We start from the raw sequence: 20,899 nt of genomic DNA on the forward strand, positions 1-20,899 counted from the left end.
AACCAGGGGACGATTTCTTAATGAGGTTTGGGGCCAGTTCGCATGCTTACTTGGTTGGATGACCCTCTTCTCTGTGGTGCTAGGAAGTAGATGTGCGCACACATCTTTGCACTATGCATGTAATGGCACAGGTGACTTGTCCGCTGCACATGGAGGTCCACATCTGGAGATTATTCCTCTCCAGGAGGAAGAACAGAAAGCATGAGCGGGAATTGGGGCTGCTCATGGAGCACATGTGTCATACATTAACAGTGCAGTCCTATGGATGTCTCCTCTGAAATGAGCCTCATGGAGTTCAGTGGTGCTTCCTCCCAGGTTAGTGTTAAGGACTATGCAGCCTCAATAACCTGTGCAATGTAGGCCTGTGATGTGCCTTTTCCTCTGTGAACGAGGGTAAATGTGCCAACAGACTTTGAGACTATTCTGCTTAGTTTGTATAGAGGGTTTTTGCACTGTCGCCAGGTATGTTTGTACTTATGCAAACCATCTTGGTACAGAGCACATGGGGCTCTGAAGGACCACGTCACACACTCCTTTCAGCTGCTTGAGTTGCTCATGGGAACACTGTTCTTGTGTAAGCATTGCAATGGGATCTGGGGGCTTATGGCTATCAAGCTGTAACAACTTCCATGTTCAAGAACATTAATATCGAAGGCCCCATCTGCACAGTCCATTTAGAGCAGTATCACGCCACTTTAAGCAGTCATGCTTTCCCAAAGGATCCTGGGAAGTGAAGTTTGTTAAGGGTGCTGAGAGTTGTTAGGAGAGCACTACTCACCTCACAGAGTTCCCTGGGAAGATGGATTGATGTTTAACTACTCTCTGAATTGCAGCTCTGAGATGGGAACAGGGATCTCTTAACTCTCAGGACTCTTAACCAACTGCAGTTCCCAGGGTTCTTTGGGAGATGCTATGACTGTTCAAAGTGTCATGGTACAGCTTTCAGTCAAATCAATCAGTTTATTTGTATGCTGCCTTTCCAAAGTTAACACCACGCTCAAGGCAGTTTACAACATATTTTTTAAAAATTGCATAGCTACAAACATAACAGAAGTAGTCATAAACAACAAACAAAACAACAAAAGTGCACAACCAAACTGAACAATTTCCACATAGATCGTAAGATACAAAATAAAGATACAAAAAATTTAACAGCAACAGCCCCCTGCAAAAAACCCCACCCTATACAGATACCCCAGGCCAAGATTCTGTTCACCAGCCTCAGCTTTTGTAGCTGGAGTCAGTCAGGGCCTCGCCCGCCCTGGTCATGTGGGGAAAGACCTGCAAGGCTGGGAGGGAGCAGGTCTTCCAGGACTTACAGCCAATTGATGCCCCATGGATTGAATTTGACCCATGAGGATACATTTTTGTCTGCCTCACTGCAATCCTGCTCAGTTTTAATCAAGGTGTTTTGAAACTCTTCCCCCATAGTTTCACCTGCAAGGGAAAAAGAGAGAATTCTTCCCTGCAGTTGTGAGAGACAAGTATTCCACATCTTTGCATTTTTTTTTCTACTTGGGTAGTTGTTTTCTCCAACTATCTAAGCACAACTGTGCCACAAACTTAGCTGAGCCCTCACAACACATGCAGGGGTCGAATGGCATTACAAAATGCCCTTCTGGTCCCTGTATTGCCTCCTGGAGAGACTGTTTTGCTCCCAAGAATACTGCCTGTGATTTAGCATGTCCATTTCAAAGCTAGAGAGGATGCAGACTGCCCATAGCACTTGTAGGAGAGATTACATTTCTTATGAGTCTACTTGCATGAATGAATTCGGGCAGGGGTGGGGGGAGCAGCTGAAAGTGGCCCCTGAAGTCCACTTTGAGTCATCATGACTTGGGTTGCAGGATTATTCATTCCAATACGGTCACACGTTCTTGGTTTTCAGCATCCTTTTGTCAGCAAGGTCACTACTAACAGAGCCCTACGTGAGCTTGTGGCTGAGGCAAAGGCTGAAGTGATGGAGGAAATTGAAGACAATAGAGAGGAAGGAGAAGAGGATGACTCACCAGAATGTGCATCTGTAAGTTTTGTTCTTTCATTCTTTCTATCTATCCTGGTGCATGAAGGAAACACTTCTTTTTAAGAAGGAAGGCAAACCCCAACACCTGCGGGAATACACAAAATGCTTATATTTTTCAAGACGCTTTCACAACAAAAGCTAGCTAGATACAGAAAAGTAAACTGAGGACCACCTTTGACCCCTGCATTGACTGTGTTTTTCTCGGGATGGGGGTGGGGAGCCACATTGTTGTTTCTCATGCAGGTGGACAGGAAAAATGCCTCCTTGGTTGGGGAGTGATTCCTCTTCACGCAGCAGCCAACAAGCCCTGGAAACAATGTGATGGGCAGAAAGCCAGCCCCTTCGCTTTCCTCTCGTGAGAGAAGTCTCCTAAGTTAATGCTGAATGTGTCTCTTCATGTGTACACTCACTATATGGCTAAAACGGCCACATGGGAAGATGTTGTCTGCTGCCTCCTTTGCCCCAAGGAAAATGTCCCTGTGCCATTTGGGACTAAAAATATGTTCTATGCCCTTGATCCTGCTGGCTGGTATTGGGCTTGGCTTGTGCAGATAGGAGGCTATAGGAGAAGTTGTATTTATGTGTGTGTGTTCATTCATTCATTCATTCATGGAAGCAGTTCAGAAACAACTGGCAAGATTAAATATGTTGTTGATGGCTGATGCCAGGGTTCCAATCGAAAAGAGGTCTGTTCTGACCCAGGGCAAGGGATGCGGGGGGCATGTTCCTTATCCTACATGGAATGTTTCTGTGGAGAAAATGATGAAACTGCTTCAGGCACAACACCGTTCCCTGGAGCCTGGCAAACCAGACTTTGGAGTTTTTGCAGACTTCCTTCGATTGTCTAGGACTTGGACAGAAAATAGACAAAGTTTCAAGGGGGTAGTTGAAATCGCCAAGAGAGGTGCTTTCTCAACTTTCATGAGAACAAACCGAAAACTCTTCTCATGGAAGCTCTAATTGTCACTGCTCTGTGTCCTAGACCTGTACCCCAACCCATTGTTCCCTTAAACTCAAGCACCCGGTGCCAGTCCTGGGAAAGAAGTTAAGGAGTGCTTTCTCTCTGACTGAAGCTGCAATTAGGAAATGCAAGCCTGGCTCCTCAAGGTGTCAGTGAGGGTGTTGAGGACAAGTGGCTGTGTGTTTCCTTCTCCCTCCCAACTCTGGAACTACCTTTAGATGTGGGAAGAGCAACACAACTGCTGTCCCTGAGGAGGTCCTCATCTGTGGAGGCTGAGGACTCAGTGTCAGGAATTGCGGGCAGGTCTTCTTCACTCCTCCTTCCACTCAACCCCCAACATGTAAGGGGGAGAGTAGAGTCTTCAATTGTTGTTTAAAGAGCTCCCAGAGATGACACCCATGACAAATTTTTAGAGCTTGTTGATGGTACTTGTTTTTTCTGCCAGTTTTATTCATGTATTTTTATCTTCTAGCTTTTTAATTATGTAAGCTGCTCTGGTGAAGGATAGTATATAATATATTTTTTAAATCAATTATTTGAAATGAAACAAAAAGTAGAAGACAAAAGATCTGCTAGTTCAAGGTTTCAATGGTCTCCTTACACTACAAATATTCAGAGGCAGAGGACATTTTGGTCTTTTTTTAAAAAAAAAAAACACACAGTACATTTCTCAATGCATATGTTCGGTATTTGACTCCTCGGTTAAGTTTTTTAAGGAGAACAAAGTCAAAATTTATGACCTTTCTCTTTCCCTTTTCTTTACTCAGCCCCTTGATGCTAATAAGAGGGACTCTTCTGTGCCAAGCCAGAGCCAGCTAAGTTTGCAAAAAGAGAAGTCTCCAGAAAACGGCTTGTCACTTGTGGCCAATGGACCCATGTTGCCTCTACAGCAAGTCACTGAAGCCATAAATGGGAAGGGCAACAAGGTTTCAAAGGAAGTGGCTAGCGACGAAAAACCAGGCAAAAACAACAGCAGTACAAACTTGTCTGGAATTGAGGATTACACAGATGAAGCCAGTGCCAAAGAAAAGCCAGACGCCAGCCCCCAGTTGCTGCAACTCAACAAGAACGTTAAGCCAGCCGAGAACAGCAGTCTTGTCTACCAAAATAAGGACACTGAACCAGTAAGCAAAGATGATTCCAATGTGGGAAGCCGGCCAGAGAGCAGCCTCCTTGAGACGCCAGTTGAAGAGAAGCTCCCTAATGGGAGTTTGAGTTCTTCCTCTCAGTTTGAGGATGGCAGCTCCAAGCAGGACTCTGATTCAGGTAGCACCTCTGCCTCAGAGAGCATGGACCTCAGTATCTCCTTGTCTACCGACCTGTCCCTGAACAGAGGCAGCGGGTCCCTCTCTCTCAAGGTAAGAATTTGGGCTCACCAAATGGGATTTGTGTATCATGGAAACCAGGCTTCACTCAGCAAACCTTTAAGCAAGATATCTCTCTAACTCATTCTCCAACAAACTTCCTTCCTTATTCATATTTTGCAACTTAAGTGGGAGGATGTTAGCGAAGGCTGTTCCTTGATCTGTAGAAAGGTACTGACTCAACCAACTCCTCCTCTCTTGCTGGGATGTCCAGTGATGCTGGGAATGGAGCCTTCTTCCCCATCACTGCCTGAACTCTCCCCAACTTCAATCCCAGAGTACTTATTCTCTGACAGATCCTTCCATCCCCATCTCAGCTGGCATCACAAGGCCCATGACAACTTCTGGCCTCCAGAGGCATGTCTGATGTTGTGAGAACCTGACTTCTTCTTCTGGGAGGGAGTGGGGAGGAGGTTGGCATTCTAGCACTCATGATTTCAGGAGTGTTTTCAAGCTCTGTTTGAATGCTCAGAGAACTGGCTAGCCATTAGCCACTTCTAGATTTTGCCTGTCCCTTGCCAACATCACATTCTTACTTTCCAGTGGACTGTTCTTTTTTGAACTTTACTCTCCCCCTACTCATTCCCAAAGTTACTTCAGATTAGCAAAAATTTAAATATGCTGTAAATATTTCTGATTATGCAAGTAAAGCATACATGTGGAAAGCCTGATTTCCACTTTTGGTTCCCTCTCAGAATTTGAGTCTCTTTGGCAGAAATGTTCACTTCTTTCTGTTCTCGTCGGCACCAACCCACTGCTCCTGACACTAATGATGCTCTTCTTAAAAATAACTGTAGGATAGTCAGGTGTGCATTAAATTATGTCTTAATCTCCCCAATCCAACATTTTTTCTTTTTTGTTCTTTATCTCTGTTTCTTTTGCTGAATTGTTGGCATATGATACCTAAATACAGTAAAGCAGTTTTGTCAGCACATGTTAACATTTTACCCTCCAAGTTCCTACACAGATTTGCTAAATTTCACTTCAAAGATTGTTGCTGTCCTTGCAGTCATGTAGAGCTTGAAACTGTGTGTGTGTGCTTATTTGTTTTAATGGTTGATTCTGTCAAGGGGCCAGGACACAAAATTTACTCCTACATGAGATAGCTGATTCTTAAAGTCTCTCCTGGGTTATCTTCCTTGAAGAGTCTCATAAAACCATTATTGGGTGGGTGGTAATAAATCTGAATGTTGTAATTAATCCTAGACCCCCTGTGATTGTTAGTTCCCAACTTTAGTCGCCTTTGTTCTTGTTAGGCTGTGATATATATATATATATATATATATATATATATATATATATGGAATTTTCTTTAATGGTTGGTTCACCATAATAAACATTCGATTGATTACATAGGATGCAAAAATGCAGAAGATGACACTGAAACGGACCAGGAGATTTGTTGTGGATGGAGTAGAAGTGAGCGTCACTACCTCAAAAATCATCAGTGAGGATGAGAAGAAAGATGAAGAGATGAGATTCCTCAGGCAAGCTGAAAATCAGGGGGATTTTCGGGGGAGGGTGGAGATATGGACACACCAGGCTTTCTCAGAATATGGTTTTCTCTATGCTTTTCACTTTCTCCATAGAGTTGTATGAAGTGGTAGGGAACCAGGGGACTCATCACACAATATATTTTGGGCAGTTAAAATATAGCATGAATGCGGCAGATCTGTAAAAACATGATCTCCTTATGAGTAGCAGGGAGTTATGGCCATTTCCAGAGCCTATCTGAGTGTACAAATTAAGGTTGTTGCTATATGGTGTATATAGCAGCTTGTTAGAAGTGTTTGTGAAGCCAGACCTGTTTTTGTTCTGTTGCTTTTAAGTGCCACTTCCGGTGGTTCTCCTGCTTAGTGAAGTGACTGTCTTCAAATTCATAGGTTTCCTCTCTGACATGGCAAATGGTGGACATGAACAGACAAGGTGCTCCTCAAGGATGGTGTGGACCAAAAACCTGGCAGCAGCACTGCCATATAGCCTGGTGCCAGACAGTGAACAGCCTTTAAACTGCTCTGGTCTGTGGTCAAAAGCCCACAACTTAGTTGTTTTTTGGCATAAAATCAATATAAATACTGACCTATGAGTTTAGGACTCTTTCTTTCTTTCTTTCTTTCTTTCTTTCTTTCTTTCTTTCTTTCTTTCTTTCTCCCTTCTTCTCTTCCCATCCCCTTTCCTGAACTAGGGGATCAATAGGGACTTCACTGTAGACGTACAGCAGTTTCTGATAAGTGTCTAACAGCAAATTCAGGTACTTCTCTTCACAGAGCTGCAAAAGCATACTTTTCGAAAGCCTTACCTTCTTGATAGGTCTACAACCTAAACAAAATCTGACAAGTGACACCAACTTTCTAATCCTCGACTTAAAAATAATCAGGGGAGACCCACAACTATAGCTTGTAGCATTTGTCTGAGCCCGCTGGGCTTCAGTCAGTGAGTTATGCTTCTTCATAGTTCATTGTGGGGTCATATTGTACGTCTATTTATTCAAAGTGTCTGTACAAGGAAGGTGAATAATTCAAGGCCGGCGTACAGGGAAGCAGCCCCTTCTCAATATCCTGCCTGAAAGGGACAAGTGGTGAGAAGTGTAGCTGTGACACAAGGAGGCAGCAACTCCTTGAAGCAACGTTTCTGACACTAGGAACACTCAGTCAGTCACCCCTGTGGTTATTTTAGTATGGATTGTGCTCCATGTCCCCCCCTCCCTTTTTTTAGCTTCCAGAGACCGCTTGCCCTGGCATTACAGGGAGAGCTGGTCCTCCATTCCTGAACTTCTTCTCCACTTTAATCCTATAGGCGCCAGGAGTTGCGGGAGCTGCGTCTGCTTCAGAAAGAGGAGCACCGGAACCAGACCCAGCTGACCAGCAAGCATCACCTGCAGTTGGAGCAAATGCTGAAGCGCTTTGAGCAGGAAATGCACGTACGTGGCAAAGAGAAGCCAAATTCCTCTTCCCTCCCTCTTATTCAAAGATATCAGGCCGCATGCTGGTGGGAAGCAGTGGGGAGAGGAGAAACACACCGCTCACAAGGCATATATTGTACAACCTTTTAGCCAAACTAGGCAGGACGCTAGCCACTAGGCATGAAACTGGAGGCATGTTGATGGAATCAATAGCTTTTCCCTCCATATGCTGGGGCTTTGTGGTGAGGGGAAGGGCCATTGTAAATGGACATTTCCATCCAGTCTGGCGTTGGCTGTGTTCTGGTGCTACTCTTGTGGTAGAAGGCCTTTTCTTTGCAGCAGTTCAACAAGAAAAGTGGTCACCTCGGATGCTGGAGACGTCTGCTGCAATGGCCCAGCATTTGAGGGGTCAAAAAGAAATGTTGTGGAAACAAAACAATAGGCCTTAAAACCCTATGTGAATCTTTCTCAGTTTCAAATATATTCCGCCGCCCCCCTTTTTTTTAAAAAAAAAAAGGTGACATTTTCTTCAGGCTATTTCTCCCCCCCCCCCACCCCCAAAAAAACATGTGTACTTTTACATATTCTGGAGTCTTTCAGCAGAACTTGTGATGTTCTTTCTCTTTCTGTCAGTGTTGATTTTAAATCTGGCCAAGAAGAAAAGTAACATCTCTGAAGCCATGTTATAACATTCCTGCGAAGAATAGCTTAGCATAGGTTGGATGCTTCAAAGTGTGTGTTTCTTCCTGTGTGTTAAACCTGACAGGATAAGGAGACAATGCAAGATTGTCATATTTTTAATTGAGGAACAGTTTCAGCTTGTTCCTGTGTGCCTTCAAATTTTCCGGAAACCTTGTGGAATCAAAAATAACGAGGCACTTGCTGAAACTGCAACGCAACACATTCACAGCTATTGTGGCACTCCCCATATACGTATCCTCATATGCCTAACAATTTCCCGAACTCTCTCATGCAGATATTCCACATTATCATTTCTGCTTAAAAGCGAGGACACATATTTGGGGGCTGGAGTCCCCAGTTTTCTGCAGCATGTGTGCTTGTTCCATATTTTAAGTATTGCTAAAGCCAGCTCCTCCTTCCTTTCCCTTCCCAGCCCCCATGGCATACAGTTAAAAGAATGGCAAAGGGTGTACAATGGGGGTTGCAAAAGGTTATTAGGCCTTCAAGGATCTGTGCGAGTAGATTGACTGAGACTCACCTTAGGAGACCACAGGTAAACTTTTTACAGGGCTGAGCTGGGCCCCTGACAAAATCCCCCACACAAGGTGTCTCTAGCAATGTCATGTACTGTGCTCTGTTTAAGGGAACGTCAGACAGTGGCCCCTGTCAAATCCCAGAGAGACCCTGCTAGTCAATGTAGCCAGTACTGAGTTAGAGTGACAAGTGGTGTGACTTGGTTCCTTCCCAGCCTTCCTTTAAAATGGAATTCAGTAGTCAGTAGCTCTGTCTGCAGCAGTTAAATGTGTGACCCACACAATGCATTTTCGTTAGGACTCTGCTGTGCTTAAGCCTTAAAATGTTTGGAAAATGTTTCCATTTCTCACCCTTATGTAAGTTAAGATCTCTCTTGGGAAGAAGGCTTTCTGAAGGTGTGAATGGTTTTGGAGGAAGTGCAATAGCTACACAGGCACTGTGGTATGGAAAGTGGGGCGGGGGTGGGGAAGTATTATCTGAACCAGAGGGAGTAGTGTAGAGTTTGCACATGCAGACTGTTCCATTATTGGATGTTCCTTCAGCCTGCCTCTCACTGAGTTGGTTTAGCCCAAATATTCTTGTAAAACTCTGCCAAAATCCTGCGCGCTGGTTTCAGTCCTGTTGCTGGCAGATATTTCTCCTTCCTTGAGGAAAAGGCAGGCAAGCATTCTTTCCTGTTCTGCTTCAGCCACAGCCTGTAAGCAGATGCAGCCATCTCATCTGCTTGCTCCAGCTCATGCCCTCCAGGCATCTCTGCTGCTAAATGTGTCAGAAGGCAGTGCTGCTCAGGAGATCCAGGTGTGTGGCAGGAGAGAACATTGTCACACACACATCTGGCTCCTAGTCTGCTCCCTGCCATATATATGTGAGGGAACTAGAAGGTTACTGCAGCTTGTTTACTATTCTCTTCCGTTTCTGTGAGGTAGCTTACACAGAGTGTTTTATATATATATATATATATATATATATATATATATATATATATATATATATAATATGGCATGCAAAGAAACAATATCAACAATGGAAGCAATTAAAGCAACTCACATTTCTCATAAATCAGCCTTTTTACAAATAATGTTCACAAAACCTTCAGTGTATGAGCTTAATTTTTTAAAAATCGCAATGTCATCTCATAAAACATGTTTTTAATCCTTTTCTTATTGTTTAGAACAGGTATCTTCAGCCTTTTACAGACCTACCGTTTCACCCAAAGATGCATTTGGGGACTCATTTCTTAATTTTTTCTTAATATATTTTCATGGTGTCAGTGCTCCTTTTGCAACCCTCATTGGATCAGGTCACGAACCACTAGTAGGACCAGACCCACAAGATGTAGACCAGTGGTTTAGAAACTCTGGTTTTTTATTCTGGTTTCAGAATAGTGAGGCAAGCTTCCCTAGGCTTATGAGTTCCATAGGACAGAGGCCACTACTGAAAGGGCCCTGTCATAGTCTCTCACCAGTCTTATTCCATATATGGGGGGGAAAGGACCTTAGCCAAGTGGTAGAGGATTTGCTTTGCATGCAGAATGTCCAAGGTTCAATCTCCAACATCTCCAGGTAGGTCTGGGAACGCCCCCTGCCTGAAACACTGTTGATGTGTGAGGTGCTTGTATGGGAAGAGAGACTACCAGGGATGCACTGTCCCCAGGCTATGTGCCTTCAGTATTTAGAACTGCTAATGCTCAGAGATGCAACAAGATTTGGATATGTTCAAAAAAGTCTTAAGGTGGATTCATTTTAAGTTGTGCCTTTGCACTTTGCTTTATTAACTAAATGATGAAAAATACTAATGTAGTCAAATCTCTCAACTAAGTATAAGGAAGTCTGAATGTCCTCTTTGGTCTCGTATAGACAAAGAAGAAATTCTATGACACCGAACTGGAAAATCTGGAACGTCAGCAGAAGCAGCAAATTGAAAAGATGGAGCAGGAGCACACACTGCGCCGCCGTGAAGAGTCCAAGCGTATCCGTGCTGAGCAGGAACGAGATCTTGTTAAATTTCAGGAGCAGCTGAAGCAAAAGAAGAAGGAGGTGAGAGTCAACGTTGGGCCAAAATCTTGCACAGGGAAATCTTAGATTTAGTTGTTGGCGCTGGCCTATCTGAAAGCCCCCTCAGTCCTCTTGCTGTCATTGGCTGAGGTGCTCTCATGTCACAGACAAGCTGTGCAAGGGAAGGGAAGCTGAGGGCACAGCGCCAAGATTTAGGGGTGCTGAAGAAAGGGAGGAGAGTGAACAGTGAACAGCAAAACAGAAGCTATGCAAATGCACACAGACAGACACCTGCCCATCCTCCATTGTCACAGCTCAGGGGCACATTCCATCCAGGCAAAAGCACTTGAGGAGGTGGGTAGGGGTGCAGCCAGGGCAGGGAGCGTGACCTAGAGATTCCTGAGGGCCAGGTAGAGGCCAAAGGGTCACATTCTATCCCTAGGCCCTGAGGGTTCCCTACCCTTTTTCTAAATTCACTTGTCTGTAACTATGCTGCCAGGGAAGAATGTAAACGTAAGAACCACCCCCACCCAGAAACAAGAGACGTAAGAAACGCTAACAGAAAAATAGGTGAGGGTGAAATGAAAGCAAATCAAAGCGATAGCATAATGTCAGCATAAAACTGGAGAACTGAAAGCCAAACCATCAGGTGACACAGCCAACGTGACAAATCACTTTTGCTCAGACTTGTTAGGAAATTGGACCAGTAAGAACTTTTGTTGGTGTCTTTCATTTCAAGCTCAAGAGTGACATTGAGAAGCTTCCCCGACAACAGCGCAAGGGGACCATGAAAACAAAGATGGAGGAGTTTGCACAGAGAAAGCAAGTCATGGTAAGTTCTAGAGATATTAAGTCCGTGGTGTGGCCAAGACCCATATGGACACATTTGATTCCCTGCCTCCCAGTTATCGGGATGAGTAAGGCAGGATGGGGAAGCAGAATCATACCACCCATCCTGCTCTCACTCATAAGAAAAGTTTTAGGCATCATACCAATAAGAGCATCTCTTTTGCTCCTATCTCCTTTCTTCCAGGAGCAAGAGTTTGAAGCCAAACAGGCTGAGAATCTGGAACAGGCCATGAAGAATATCACCACCCAAAATCGGAAGGAGATCTGTGACAAGGAGCGAGAGTGCCTCAACAAAAAACAACAGCTTATGAGAGGTGAGAGGGTGTCCTTCCCCCCCCCCAAAAAAAAAAAAGAAGTGGGGAGGAGATTTCTCTAACTTGGTGCCCTCCAGATGTTGATGGACTACAGCTCCCATTAGTCAGGCCTGATGGGGATGGGATTCAAAACACCCTCAAGACACTAGGTGGGGTGAGTTTCCTTCAATAGAGTTATTGACATAACTATAAGTGAGCAGGTGAGATAGCGCCAAAGACAGTAGCAAAAAGCATGCCACGTCCTGTCAAAGCATTCAGTAGTAGTAATATTAACGAACAATGTAATTTGGAAAGAGTAGCCAAGCAGTCTCAAGCTGCAGTTTTTCCCAATAGCTTATAGCCACAATATAGCCTTGGAAGGGGGAAAAGGGGATATAGCACTTTTCTCTTAACTGCAAGGATTCTCTAGCCGCCTTTCTGCCCCTTCTGCATCCTTCTTTCATGCCTTCTGCACCTCTGCCCAAAGAAATTCCTGCCTTTCTTATCATCTCACCCCTCAAGTATAGACCTGGCAGCAGCAGGAGTTGCAGGAGTATAAATGACGTTAAGGGACAGTGATTGAGCCTGGGGTCAGAATTCATTGAGTCCAGGGTGGTCCAACATGCGATCCAAGGGCCTCATGCTTCCCTTGATGCCTTTTTGGGCGGCTCTTGGGCAGCCCTTGTGCTGCCTTCACATTGCCTTCCCAAAGCTAGGTAAGTGAAGTGCTGGGCTTTCAGAAGGAGACGTGAGGGCTCTGGCAGGGTCTTGGAGTCCTCCCACCTCCTTCCGAAAACCTGGCTAGCACTTTCCCAGCTTTGAGAAGGCGGGGACACCAAATGTTCACCTCCCCCCATGTGACAAGGCAGTGTGCAACCTTTGGGTTCCATAGTACTCCCTCCTGTGGCCCACTTGGTATGAAAAGTTAGGCCGCACTGCTAGTCTGTGCTTCTTTTTCTCTTTCTTGCATACTATCCTCTCCCTTCCTTGGTCAGCTTACCCTACAGATTTGCCTTGAGTATTTGGTTAGGCTGAGGTGGTGGTTGTGCTTGGAAAGGGGAGCGGGGAAATGACTGGATTCTCCAGTGGAGGATGGTCCATTAAGGCGAGTGGGGAATAGCTCTGCCCACCTTATTTGACCCTCAGCCAGCCTCCGCCTTCTTGCCTTCTCGCTGGCAACCAGTCCAGGAAGTGGCATTGCCAGTCATCTTCCTCCTCAGTCTCAGTGTTGCCGTTGTAGAATTTTGCAGGGAGGAGGATGGGGATACAACTAGAATTGCTTGGCCTGCTCTGCCTGTCTTTGGCTCTGGCTCCATTTGCTGTGGGTCTTGCTGCCTTCTGCCCTACTGTTCCTCGTGGGTACCAGCCACCATTGAGAAGTCCCTTTATCTTCTGGAATCGCATGTGATTGATAACTTCTTTGCCTATTTCCCCCCCTCTGTGGTAAAGTGTGTAATGACCATATGCCATTTTATACCTTTTTCTCAGATCGGGAAGCTACCATCTGGGATCTGGAAGAGCACCACCTACAGGAGAAACACCAGCTTATTAAGCAACAGCTGAAAGACCAGTATTTCCTCCAGAGGCATGAACTGGTCCGGAAACACGAGAAGGTAGCGGAGTTTCAATCTGATTTATTTTCTTTAATGACTCTAATGCTTCCTACGGATGAGCAAGGTGTGGAGTTGCTGTAAAAGAATTTACCTCAGCAGATTTACAGAAAACGGCCTCCCTGTTGCTTGCTTGCATTGGGTGTGAGAACTGCATATATTTAACCATAGTCAACGCAGTCAAATATATAAAGTCCAGAGACGGAATAGCTATGGTCAGTTATAGGAGTACAGTTTTGTGCTTATAGATTCATAGACCCATAGAATTGTAGAGTTGAATGGAAACCAAAGGATCATCTAGATCAGTGTTTCCCAACCTTGGGTCTCCAGCTGTTTTCTGAGTACAATTCCCATAATCCCTGACCACAGATCTGGCTAGCTAGGGATGATGGGAGTTGTAGTCCAAAAACAGCTGAAGACCCAAGGTTGGGAAACACTGATCTAGACCAACTCCCAGCAATGCAGGAATCACAGCTGAAAAATCCCCGACAGATGACAATCCAACCTCTGTTTACAAACTTCCAATGAAGAAGAGTCCACCACTTACTTTAGGCCAGCCTTCACCATTCTGGTGGACTACAACTCTCACCAACCCAGACCAGCACAGCCTCTCTCATATGCAGCTTGTTTGTTTGTTTGTTTGTTTGTTTGTTTGTTTGTGTGAGTGAGTGTGCTTCAATAGGACCAATGTCAAAGTATTCTTGCCATAGTGTCTGTTGCATTTCCATTAGTTTTTATCTAACTGGGCCCCTTGAATAAGCCATGGTGAATCTTCATAGAAGTGGTTTTATTTTCCTTAAACTAAACTTGCACTATCTTTGTCTGTCTCCTTTGTGGTCTGTTGAATATTACCCTGGGCAAATATCCAATGTCACCATTCACTTTGACTGTAAACTTGCAACATTTATTGTATTGACTTACCTCCCCAACCCTGGGCTGCCGTTGCTATTCCAGGAGCGTGAGCAAATGCAACGGTATAACCAGCGAATGATGGAGCAGCTGAAAATTCGGCAGCAGCAAGAGAAAGGCCGTCTCCCCAAAATTCAGAGGAGCGAAGGGAAGACCCGCATGGCCATGTATAAGAAGAGCCTCCATATCAGCTCCAGTGGAAGCGCCTCAGAACAGAGGGAGAAGATAAAACAGGTGAAGGGTAGCACTAGAACCCTTGACGGAAGGATTCGATTTGTGGCGCTTTCATTCACTCATTCATTCAACCATCTATATCACACCTTTTTCTCCAATGAGGTCAAGGTAGCACACACAGTTCCCGCCCCCCAACTCATTAGTTAACCCCCACAACAAGCCTGTGAGGTAGGTTGGGCTGAGAGGCAGTGACACTGCATTTGGATTCCTGCAAGCGAGGACTGTTAATCATAGAATTGTAGAGTTGGAAGGGATGACGAGGATCATCTAGTCCAACTCCCTGCAATGCAGGAATCTTTCGCCCAGTGTGGAAAGGACGATTGTAGACTATACATGGAGGGTCCCTTGCTCAACAGCACGTACTTCCAGAAGCCACTGGTCCAGGCTGTTGACAGATATTTGCTCAGTTCCATCTGATATCACTGACGTTTTAAGCTCCAATGCTATATAAAGCACAAGTTAATACTGCCAGAGGGTTTCAGACAGTGGGTAGCTCAAGAAACCTTCCTGCAACACCTGTTAATGGTTTCATGGAAGGGTGGGAAGGTCATAGCTATGCCCCCTGCATTGCTCTGGCACCTGTGGTGCAACTAATACAAGGTGCCGTGGAATCAGATCATATTGTGCTCACACCAACAGATATCAAAGGAGTACATGTATTTGAGGGTCCTACTCCTGGCGCAGAAGCTGAGAGGGGGCATTTCCCCCTGAAAATAAATTGTTCTCACATTTGTAACCCTCCATGTCTTCGTTGTACAGCATTCTAGCTCCTGGTATATATATAAAAAATGTAGGGAGCCATGTTTAAAATTCCTGTGAACATAGCCTGGTGATTTAAAACCACAGTGAACGATAGTGATGTTGGGTTGCTCCCTTCTGTTTCAGTTTGCACAGCAGGAGGAAAAAAGGCAGAAAGCTGAGCGACTGCAGCAGCAGCAGAAACATGAGATGCAGACGAAGGATATGAGTGCCCAGTGTGAGAGCAACATGAATGAACTCCAACAGTTACAGGTAACTTAACACCGGCTCAGCTTTAGGTATGCTAGGGCGGGGTGTGGCGTGCCACTAGTTTGGCTCATAGAGAAAAATCTGGCATCCATTCTGCAAAGTTGGTTCATCCTACCTGACAACAAAACCCTCCCAGAAATGGAAAATGTGCTTCAGTATTTATTGTTTTTGCTTCTGGCATGTCGTAACATTTTGCATCCTATCTTTCTGTAAAGATGGTATATATATGGAGGCTATCTCATTTAATCCTCACAGCAACCCTGTGAGGTATGATAGACACGGAGAGAGTGAATTTTCCAAAGCCTCTCAATGGGGTTTGTGGCTGAGCAGCCTCTAACCATGACATTCATTAGCTCCAAATTGAGTGGAAGCAAAAGGTTTCTGGAATGAACATAGAATGAGTTGGGATTTTGTTGCTTTTGAAGTAAATCTTGTTCTTTCCTGGTCTTGGAAAGTCATGTTGGGTTTATAAATCAAGTCAGCAGGGATGCTGGATTTGATACTGACCTTTTTGCTCTGCAGAGCTTCCCTCATTTGTTTTTCTTCTGATGTTTTAAATCTGTATAGAATGAGAAGTGCCATCTCTTGGTTGAACATGAGACCCAGAAACTGAAAGCTCTTGATGAAAACCACAATCAGAACTTGAAGGACTGGCGGGATAAGCTGAGGCCACGAAAAAAGGTGACAACTAAAGAAAGTTGGAAAAAAACTTCAAACATCATTAGCATCGGGGGGGGGTTAGAAATCAAAGGTTCAGTATTGAACTTTTGACTTTCAGATCAATTTGCCAAATCAAATACTCGGGGCGGGGGGAATACTTTGTGTTCATTGAAATGCTAGCAGTAATTTTTATTCGAGTCTGTATTTTTATTGGATTTAAAATTGTTTTTATATTTGAAAGTGTTCTATATGTTGTTATTGTCTGAGATGCTTCCTAAGAAGCTATTCAGAACTGTAATGAAATAAATAAACCATTTGGATTTGGAGGAGGGTTGAATTAGATCAACCTATTTCTGAAATGTTGCAAATTTAGGTTTTTGGATTTGGTTCTCTCCCCCTCTAATTTCATCTAATTTTGTTTCATTTTTGACAACTCATATACATAAGCCAGGGTTGGGGAACCTCCACCCCGTGAGCCAAACTTGGCCTGCCAGATCATTTTTGGGAAGCTGCACCCACCCTCCACCTGACATCATACCTGATGGGTGCGTGGCTGCATGCCTTGCTTAAGAAGGGGGAAGTGGCTTCCATTCCATGGAAACACTTCTCTTTGAATGCTGCTCTTTGAACCCCCCCCCCAAAAAAAAATTAGAGATTCAAAGAGTAGCATAGGGCAGCCCCAATTTTCAGAGGGTTAAGGAGTAATGAGGGTTAAGGAATAATGAGGAAAAGGGCTTTCAAATTGCCATTTGTAAACAGTCCTGTACTGCTCTTTAAACATCAGATTTTCAGAGATGTAAGGAACAGCATGGGGATGTTTGCAAATGGCTATTAAACAGGGGCATCAAAGTGCAGCATCATGTGACATCACTATGATGTCTGCCAGGTCTTGGGAGATTAAGATCTGGCCCCTCCTGGCCAGAAAGTTTTCCCCATCCCTGATGTAAACTGACAGGAATCCAGGTGGCTGAGAACAGTGAAGTGATTACAGCTTGAATCATTTCTCCAACTGAGCTCATTTCTCTTCGCATTTCAGGCTTTGGAAGATGAACTGAATCAGAAGAAGCGAGAGCAAGAAATGTTCTTCAAACTCAGTGATGAGACTGATGGTCAGCCTTCAAGGTCGCCAAACAAGCCTGCCAAATTTGTCCCATTCAGTTCTGCAGAGGCTTCATAACCCTTGGATTAGTGGACAGAAAGGCAATCCCTGCCTTTGTCCACAGAGAAGTTGACCCAAAGGACTGTCAGGGCTCCCTTTTCTCCTGCGCCAACTCTGATTTCCTCTTTTGTCTGAGACAACCAATGTGGCCTGAGGTCTGTTCCCCTAGAGATGAGACAGCTTCCCATTCATGTGGCCCTGGCTAGTGTTGACCAGCTACACTTGGAGAGTTGTGGCTGAGCTTCAGAGAGTAGAGCTAATGGGGTTGTGTGCAGAGTTCACACTGCTTGCTGATCCCATTGCCCAGACCTTGGGCAGTTTTCTCTCTTAACCATCTGTTGAAGGGATGAATGTTGGTGACCTAAAAGATTGTTGATGGCTGTTAAGTGCTGCTGATAAACTTGCCTGTTTAATTTTCTAACTAGTTCTCCTGTTAGGCCCAACTTGCTTTGTCTGTCAGTGGATCTCACTTAACCTTTTAGTCTTAATGGTTGAACCATTTACTGCCTTGAAGCACTGGGAGTTCAACTTCACAGCTTACAAAAGACAACGAGAAATTGTTAGCTTTTATTGTGGCCTCCATCTTTGTCAGTTAAACAAAGGGCTCCTTCTCCTCTCCTCCTAGGGCCTAGAATCTAGGCTTTCCCAATGAAACTCATCAGTTCCTCAGCTTATTTTGAAGTGACCCAGCACACCACCCTGGTAACATGTGACACAATTTCTGCCCTTTCTCAAAGAGTTACCACAACCTGAAACATACAAGTGGAGTGTTTAAATCAAATCAGTCCCGAGTCAAAGGCTGACCACAAAGGCAATGAGAAGCTTATGATCCAACTTAGAGTGCAATTCAACAGTTGTGAAGGCTGCATATACATGGTCAGCTGTGGAAATTGCTGCCCAGTTTTGGAATGTTTAACTTTGCACACCTGCCCCAATTAATAAGCCGTGCAGAGGCCCACACAGTTCAGATCCTAAAATGGTGGGTAACATAAAGGTCTGGTCTTTGCTCTTCACTTTCCCCTCCTCTTCCGTTGTGAGGCAATGGGTTTCTTTTCCCTGTGTTCATCAACAGGGAGTTCTGTCTCTCCTGTCTCCATTTCTTTCCCCAGCCCAATTGGTCCAGAAGGCAAAGCTTGTGTTCAGGTTATGGCAAGAGCTAATGGCTGCTGTTTCCAATATATTAAATAGAAGAAAAGTGCAAATGCCTTGTAGCAGCAAGTTTACAACTGGCCTAAGGTTAAAGGCATCTTGTTTTGCATCATCTCATGTGAGTTTCATAGGACATCAGTTGCTAGCTTTTAGTTTTTGTTTTTTAAGGTCTACTGTATAAACTATTGGGTGTGCTGTGATTTGAGAACATGATGTTTGCCTAAACCATCATTTTGGCCAGTGTGTATCCCTTTGCTGATACTTTTGAGTTTATAGCAAGCCAGAATGATCCAGGTAAGCGGAGCCCCATATAGCAGAATAGAATTTGATACATTTGAAATGCTGAAGATTATCAACATGTCATTATCTTTAAGTCTTCCAAAGGCTGTTTTTAAACCAAAGATGTGTTATTTTCCCCTCACACCTTGCTCACTCCCCATTTCACTATTAAAATACATATTTCAGGAAATGACAAGGCTTTATCAGTTTGGCCAATTTGCATTTCCCTAGACATTAAATCTATATTGATGCTTTGCACAGTGCAATTCACATAATCCTCTATCTGGGTCAGCTGTTTGTGGTAAATGTTTAAATTTGGTACTTCATTCAAACAAAGTCTTCACACTTCATTGGTACTTCATTCATACAAAGTCTTCACAGTTCATTGTGCCGTCTCAAAGCACTTAGGTTGGCAAAATGCTCCAGTGTTCCTTTTTGTGTATCACTCAGGACTTTTCCAGCACTAGCTCTGTATAGGAAATAATGCTTTTCTTTCACTGTCTTCCTATAAAGCCATGTTGCTGCTGATGTGATTTCTGTTCTCAGAGTTAATTTGCTGGAATGGAAACAGAGGTCTAGCAAATACATTGGCTGCTGCCAGACTGCAGTTTCACTGCCTTGTTTAAGAGACTCCGTATTCTGGATATTTTAGAGGCTAGAAAATGTGCACCCAGAAACTGTCCTGTTCTAAATAATTGTGTTTTGAGATACTGTCTTGTGAGACTGAGAGAAACTGGAACAGAGCCTGTGAATGGGTTGTGTTCTGAAAACTCAAAGATCCTAATTTTCTCCAAACCTGATAGCCAGTTTCTGTTCTAACTTTATGTTGCAAGTTTTTGATAGTTTGCATTGTGCACAGGCTTGTGTATGTTGTGGACACACCCACATGCAGCTCAATCTCCGTATAAGTCAGCCAGTACTTCATCTAATTGTCTTCATCCTTGGCCAAGAAATCAAACAAGAGTTGCTAATTTTAATACTGCTGCAAGTTTGTGTGTGCTTATCTTTCTTTGTGTGCCAGTCTGGTCTTGACTGCTACCAAGCGCTGCTGTAATTTTACAAAAGTGCAATATTTACTTCGTGCAGTGTTGCAAGGTTGTCCTGCTCCTTTTGTGGCAAGAAAGTGTCACTTTTCTTTATTTTTCTCTTTCCCCTAACCCAAACAAAACCAACTTTTTCTTTCTCTTTCTTGGCATAAAACTACAATATTTTTTACATGGGGGGACCTGATTCTTCTATCCAAAAGGGTTTTCTTTTTGGGGGAAACCACTATGATGTAAATAATCGAATAAAAACGTTACCACGGTGAGCGCCTGCATTTGCGTCCTGAACACTTGTACTTGTTGCCTGTGGGTTTTGGTCAGCAGTGCTGACTTGTATTTGTACATAAATTTGGCTTGAGCGTAATGGAATTTGATTCCTGCTTACCGAGATTCAAATCACCCCACAATCAACAGCTTTCGGGCTCAGAACCAAACAAACTTTTCTTAAAATATATATATTCTCATTTTGAGAATGTGTGCATTGAAATGTGTTGGTAATAAAGCTATTAATTCTCAAAGCTAGCTGTGACCAGCTGGAGCTGTTTTTAATTTTCTGCTGCTAAACATCCAAGAATAGCTAAAGGGTGACACTGTTTGGTGAAGAGGGAGACCTGCACTTACCATCAGCCGTCACATCATCTCCCATTTTGAATCTGTTGCCCTTCTGTTTTGATATTAGCAATTATTGAGCACCTACAGTGCCTATAAAAGCATGTGCAAAGTCTTGGGATGAAGACCCCCGTATAGTCCCCTAGCCATTTATTATACAGTACATGTGCTACATAGTGTTTTCATGTGGAAATCGCCATTGATGGGTCAGTCATCTTTGCTGAGTAGGGGTTCCATAATTCCCTCAATGCGATGGAGTTGCTGGGAATTACATGACATCGTTTTTAAAATACTGCACATACAGAGGGAATATTGTGTTGAATATTGTGCTTTTGAGGTCAAAGAAACCAATAGATGCTGTGGTCATGGCCCTCAAGTAGATTGTAATTGATCAGCAAGCACAGACGTTGTCATGACTAGCCCTGAAGTTTAGTAAACATTGTTTATTATAAGTAGGAACCAGTTGTTCTAGGAGACCTTACATTTAAGAAAATGGTACTTAAAATGCACACATGTACTGAAATACATGGAAATGGTAAATTACAGTTTCTTCCATTACATATTATTACATGGTGCAGAAGACACAGATTCACATATTGTGCTATTTTACAACTTCGGCTCCAGATACCCACAGTTTC

General features: G+C 43.9%; 1 protein-coding gene across 2 annotated transcripts in view; it reads left to right on the forward strand.

The window, feature by feature from the left end:
* The window catches only part of STK10 (serine/threonine kinase 10), a 69,957-nt gene extending 49,783 nt beyond the window's left edge, over positions 1-20,174 (forward strand). For both annotated transcript variants that reach the window (XM_079964780.1, XM_079964781.1), the window contains 12 exons: positions 1,889-2,023; positions 3,752-4,342; positions 5,705-5,835; positions 7,145-7,268; positions 10,322-10,501; positions 11,199-11,291; positions 11,493-11,622; positions 13,090-13,214; positions 14,166-14,354; positions 15,240-15,365; positions 15,930-16,043; positions 17,059-20,174. In XM_079964780.1, the coding sequence (XP_079820906.1) occupies positions 1,889-2,023; positions 3,752-4,342; positions 5,705-5,835; positions 7,145-7,268; positions 10,322-10,501; positions 11,199-11,291; positions 11,493-11,622; positions 13,090-13,214; positions 14,166-14,354; positions 15,240-15,365; positions 15,930-16,043; positions 17,059-17,199 (2,079 nt within the window). In that variant the 3' untranslated portion in view covers positions 17,200-20,174. The remainder of the gene's footprint in view (positions 1-1,888; positions 2,024-3,751; positions 4,343-5,704; positions 5,836-7,144; positions 7,269-10,321; positions 10,502-11,198; positions 11,292-11,492; positions 11,623-13,089; positions 13,215-14,165; positions 14,355-15,239; positions 15,366-15,929; positions 16,044-17,058) is intronic.
* Positions 20,175-20,899: the final 725 nt, after the last annotated feature.

The sequence above is a fragment of the Podarcis cretensis genome, assembly GCF_951804945.1.
Source record: "Podarcis cretensis genome assembly, chromosome: 2".
Taxonomy (NCBI): Eukaryota; Metazoa; Chordata; class Lepidosauria; order Squamata; family Lacertidae; genus Podarcis; species Podarcis cretensis.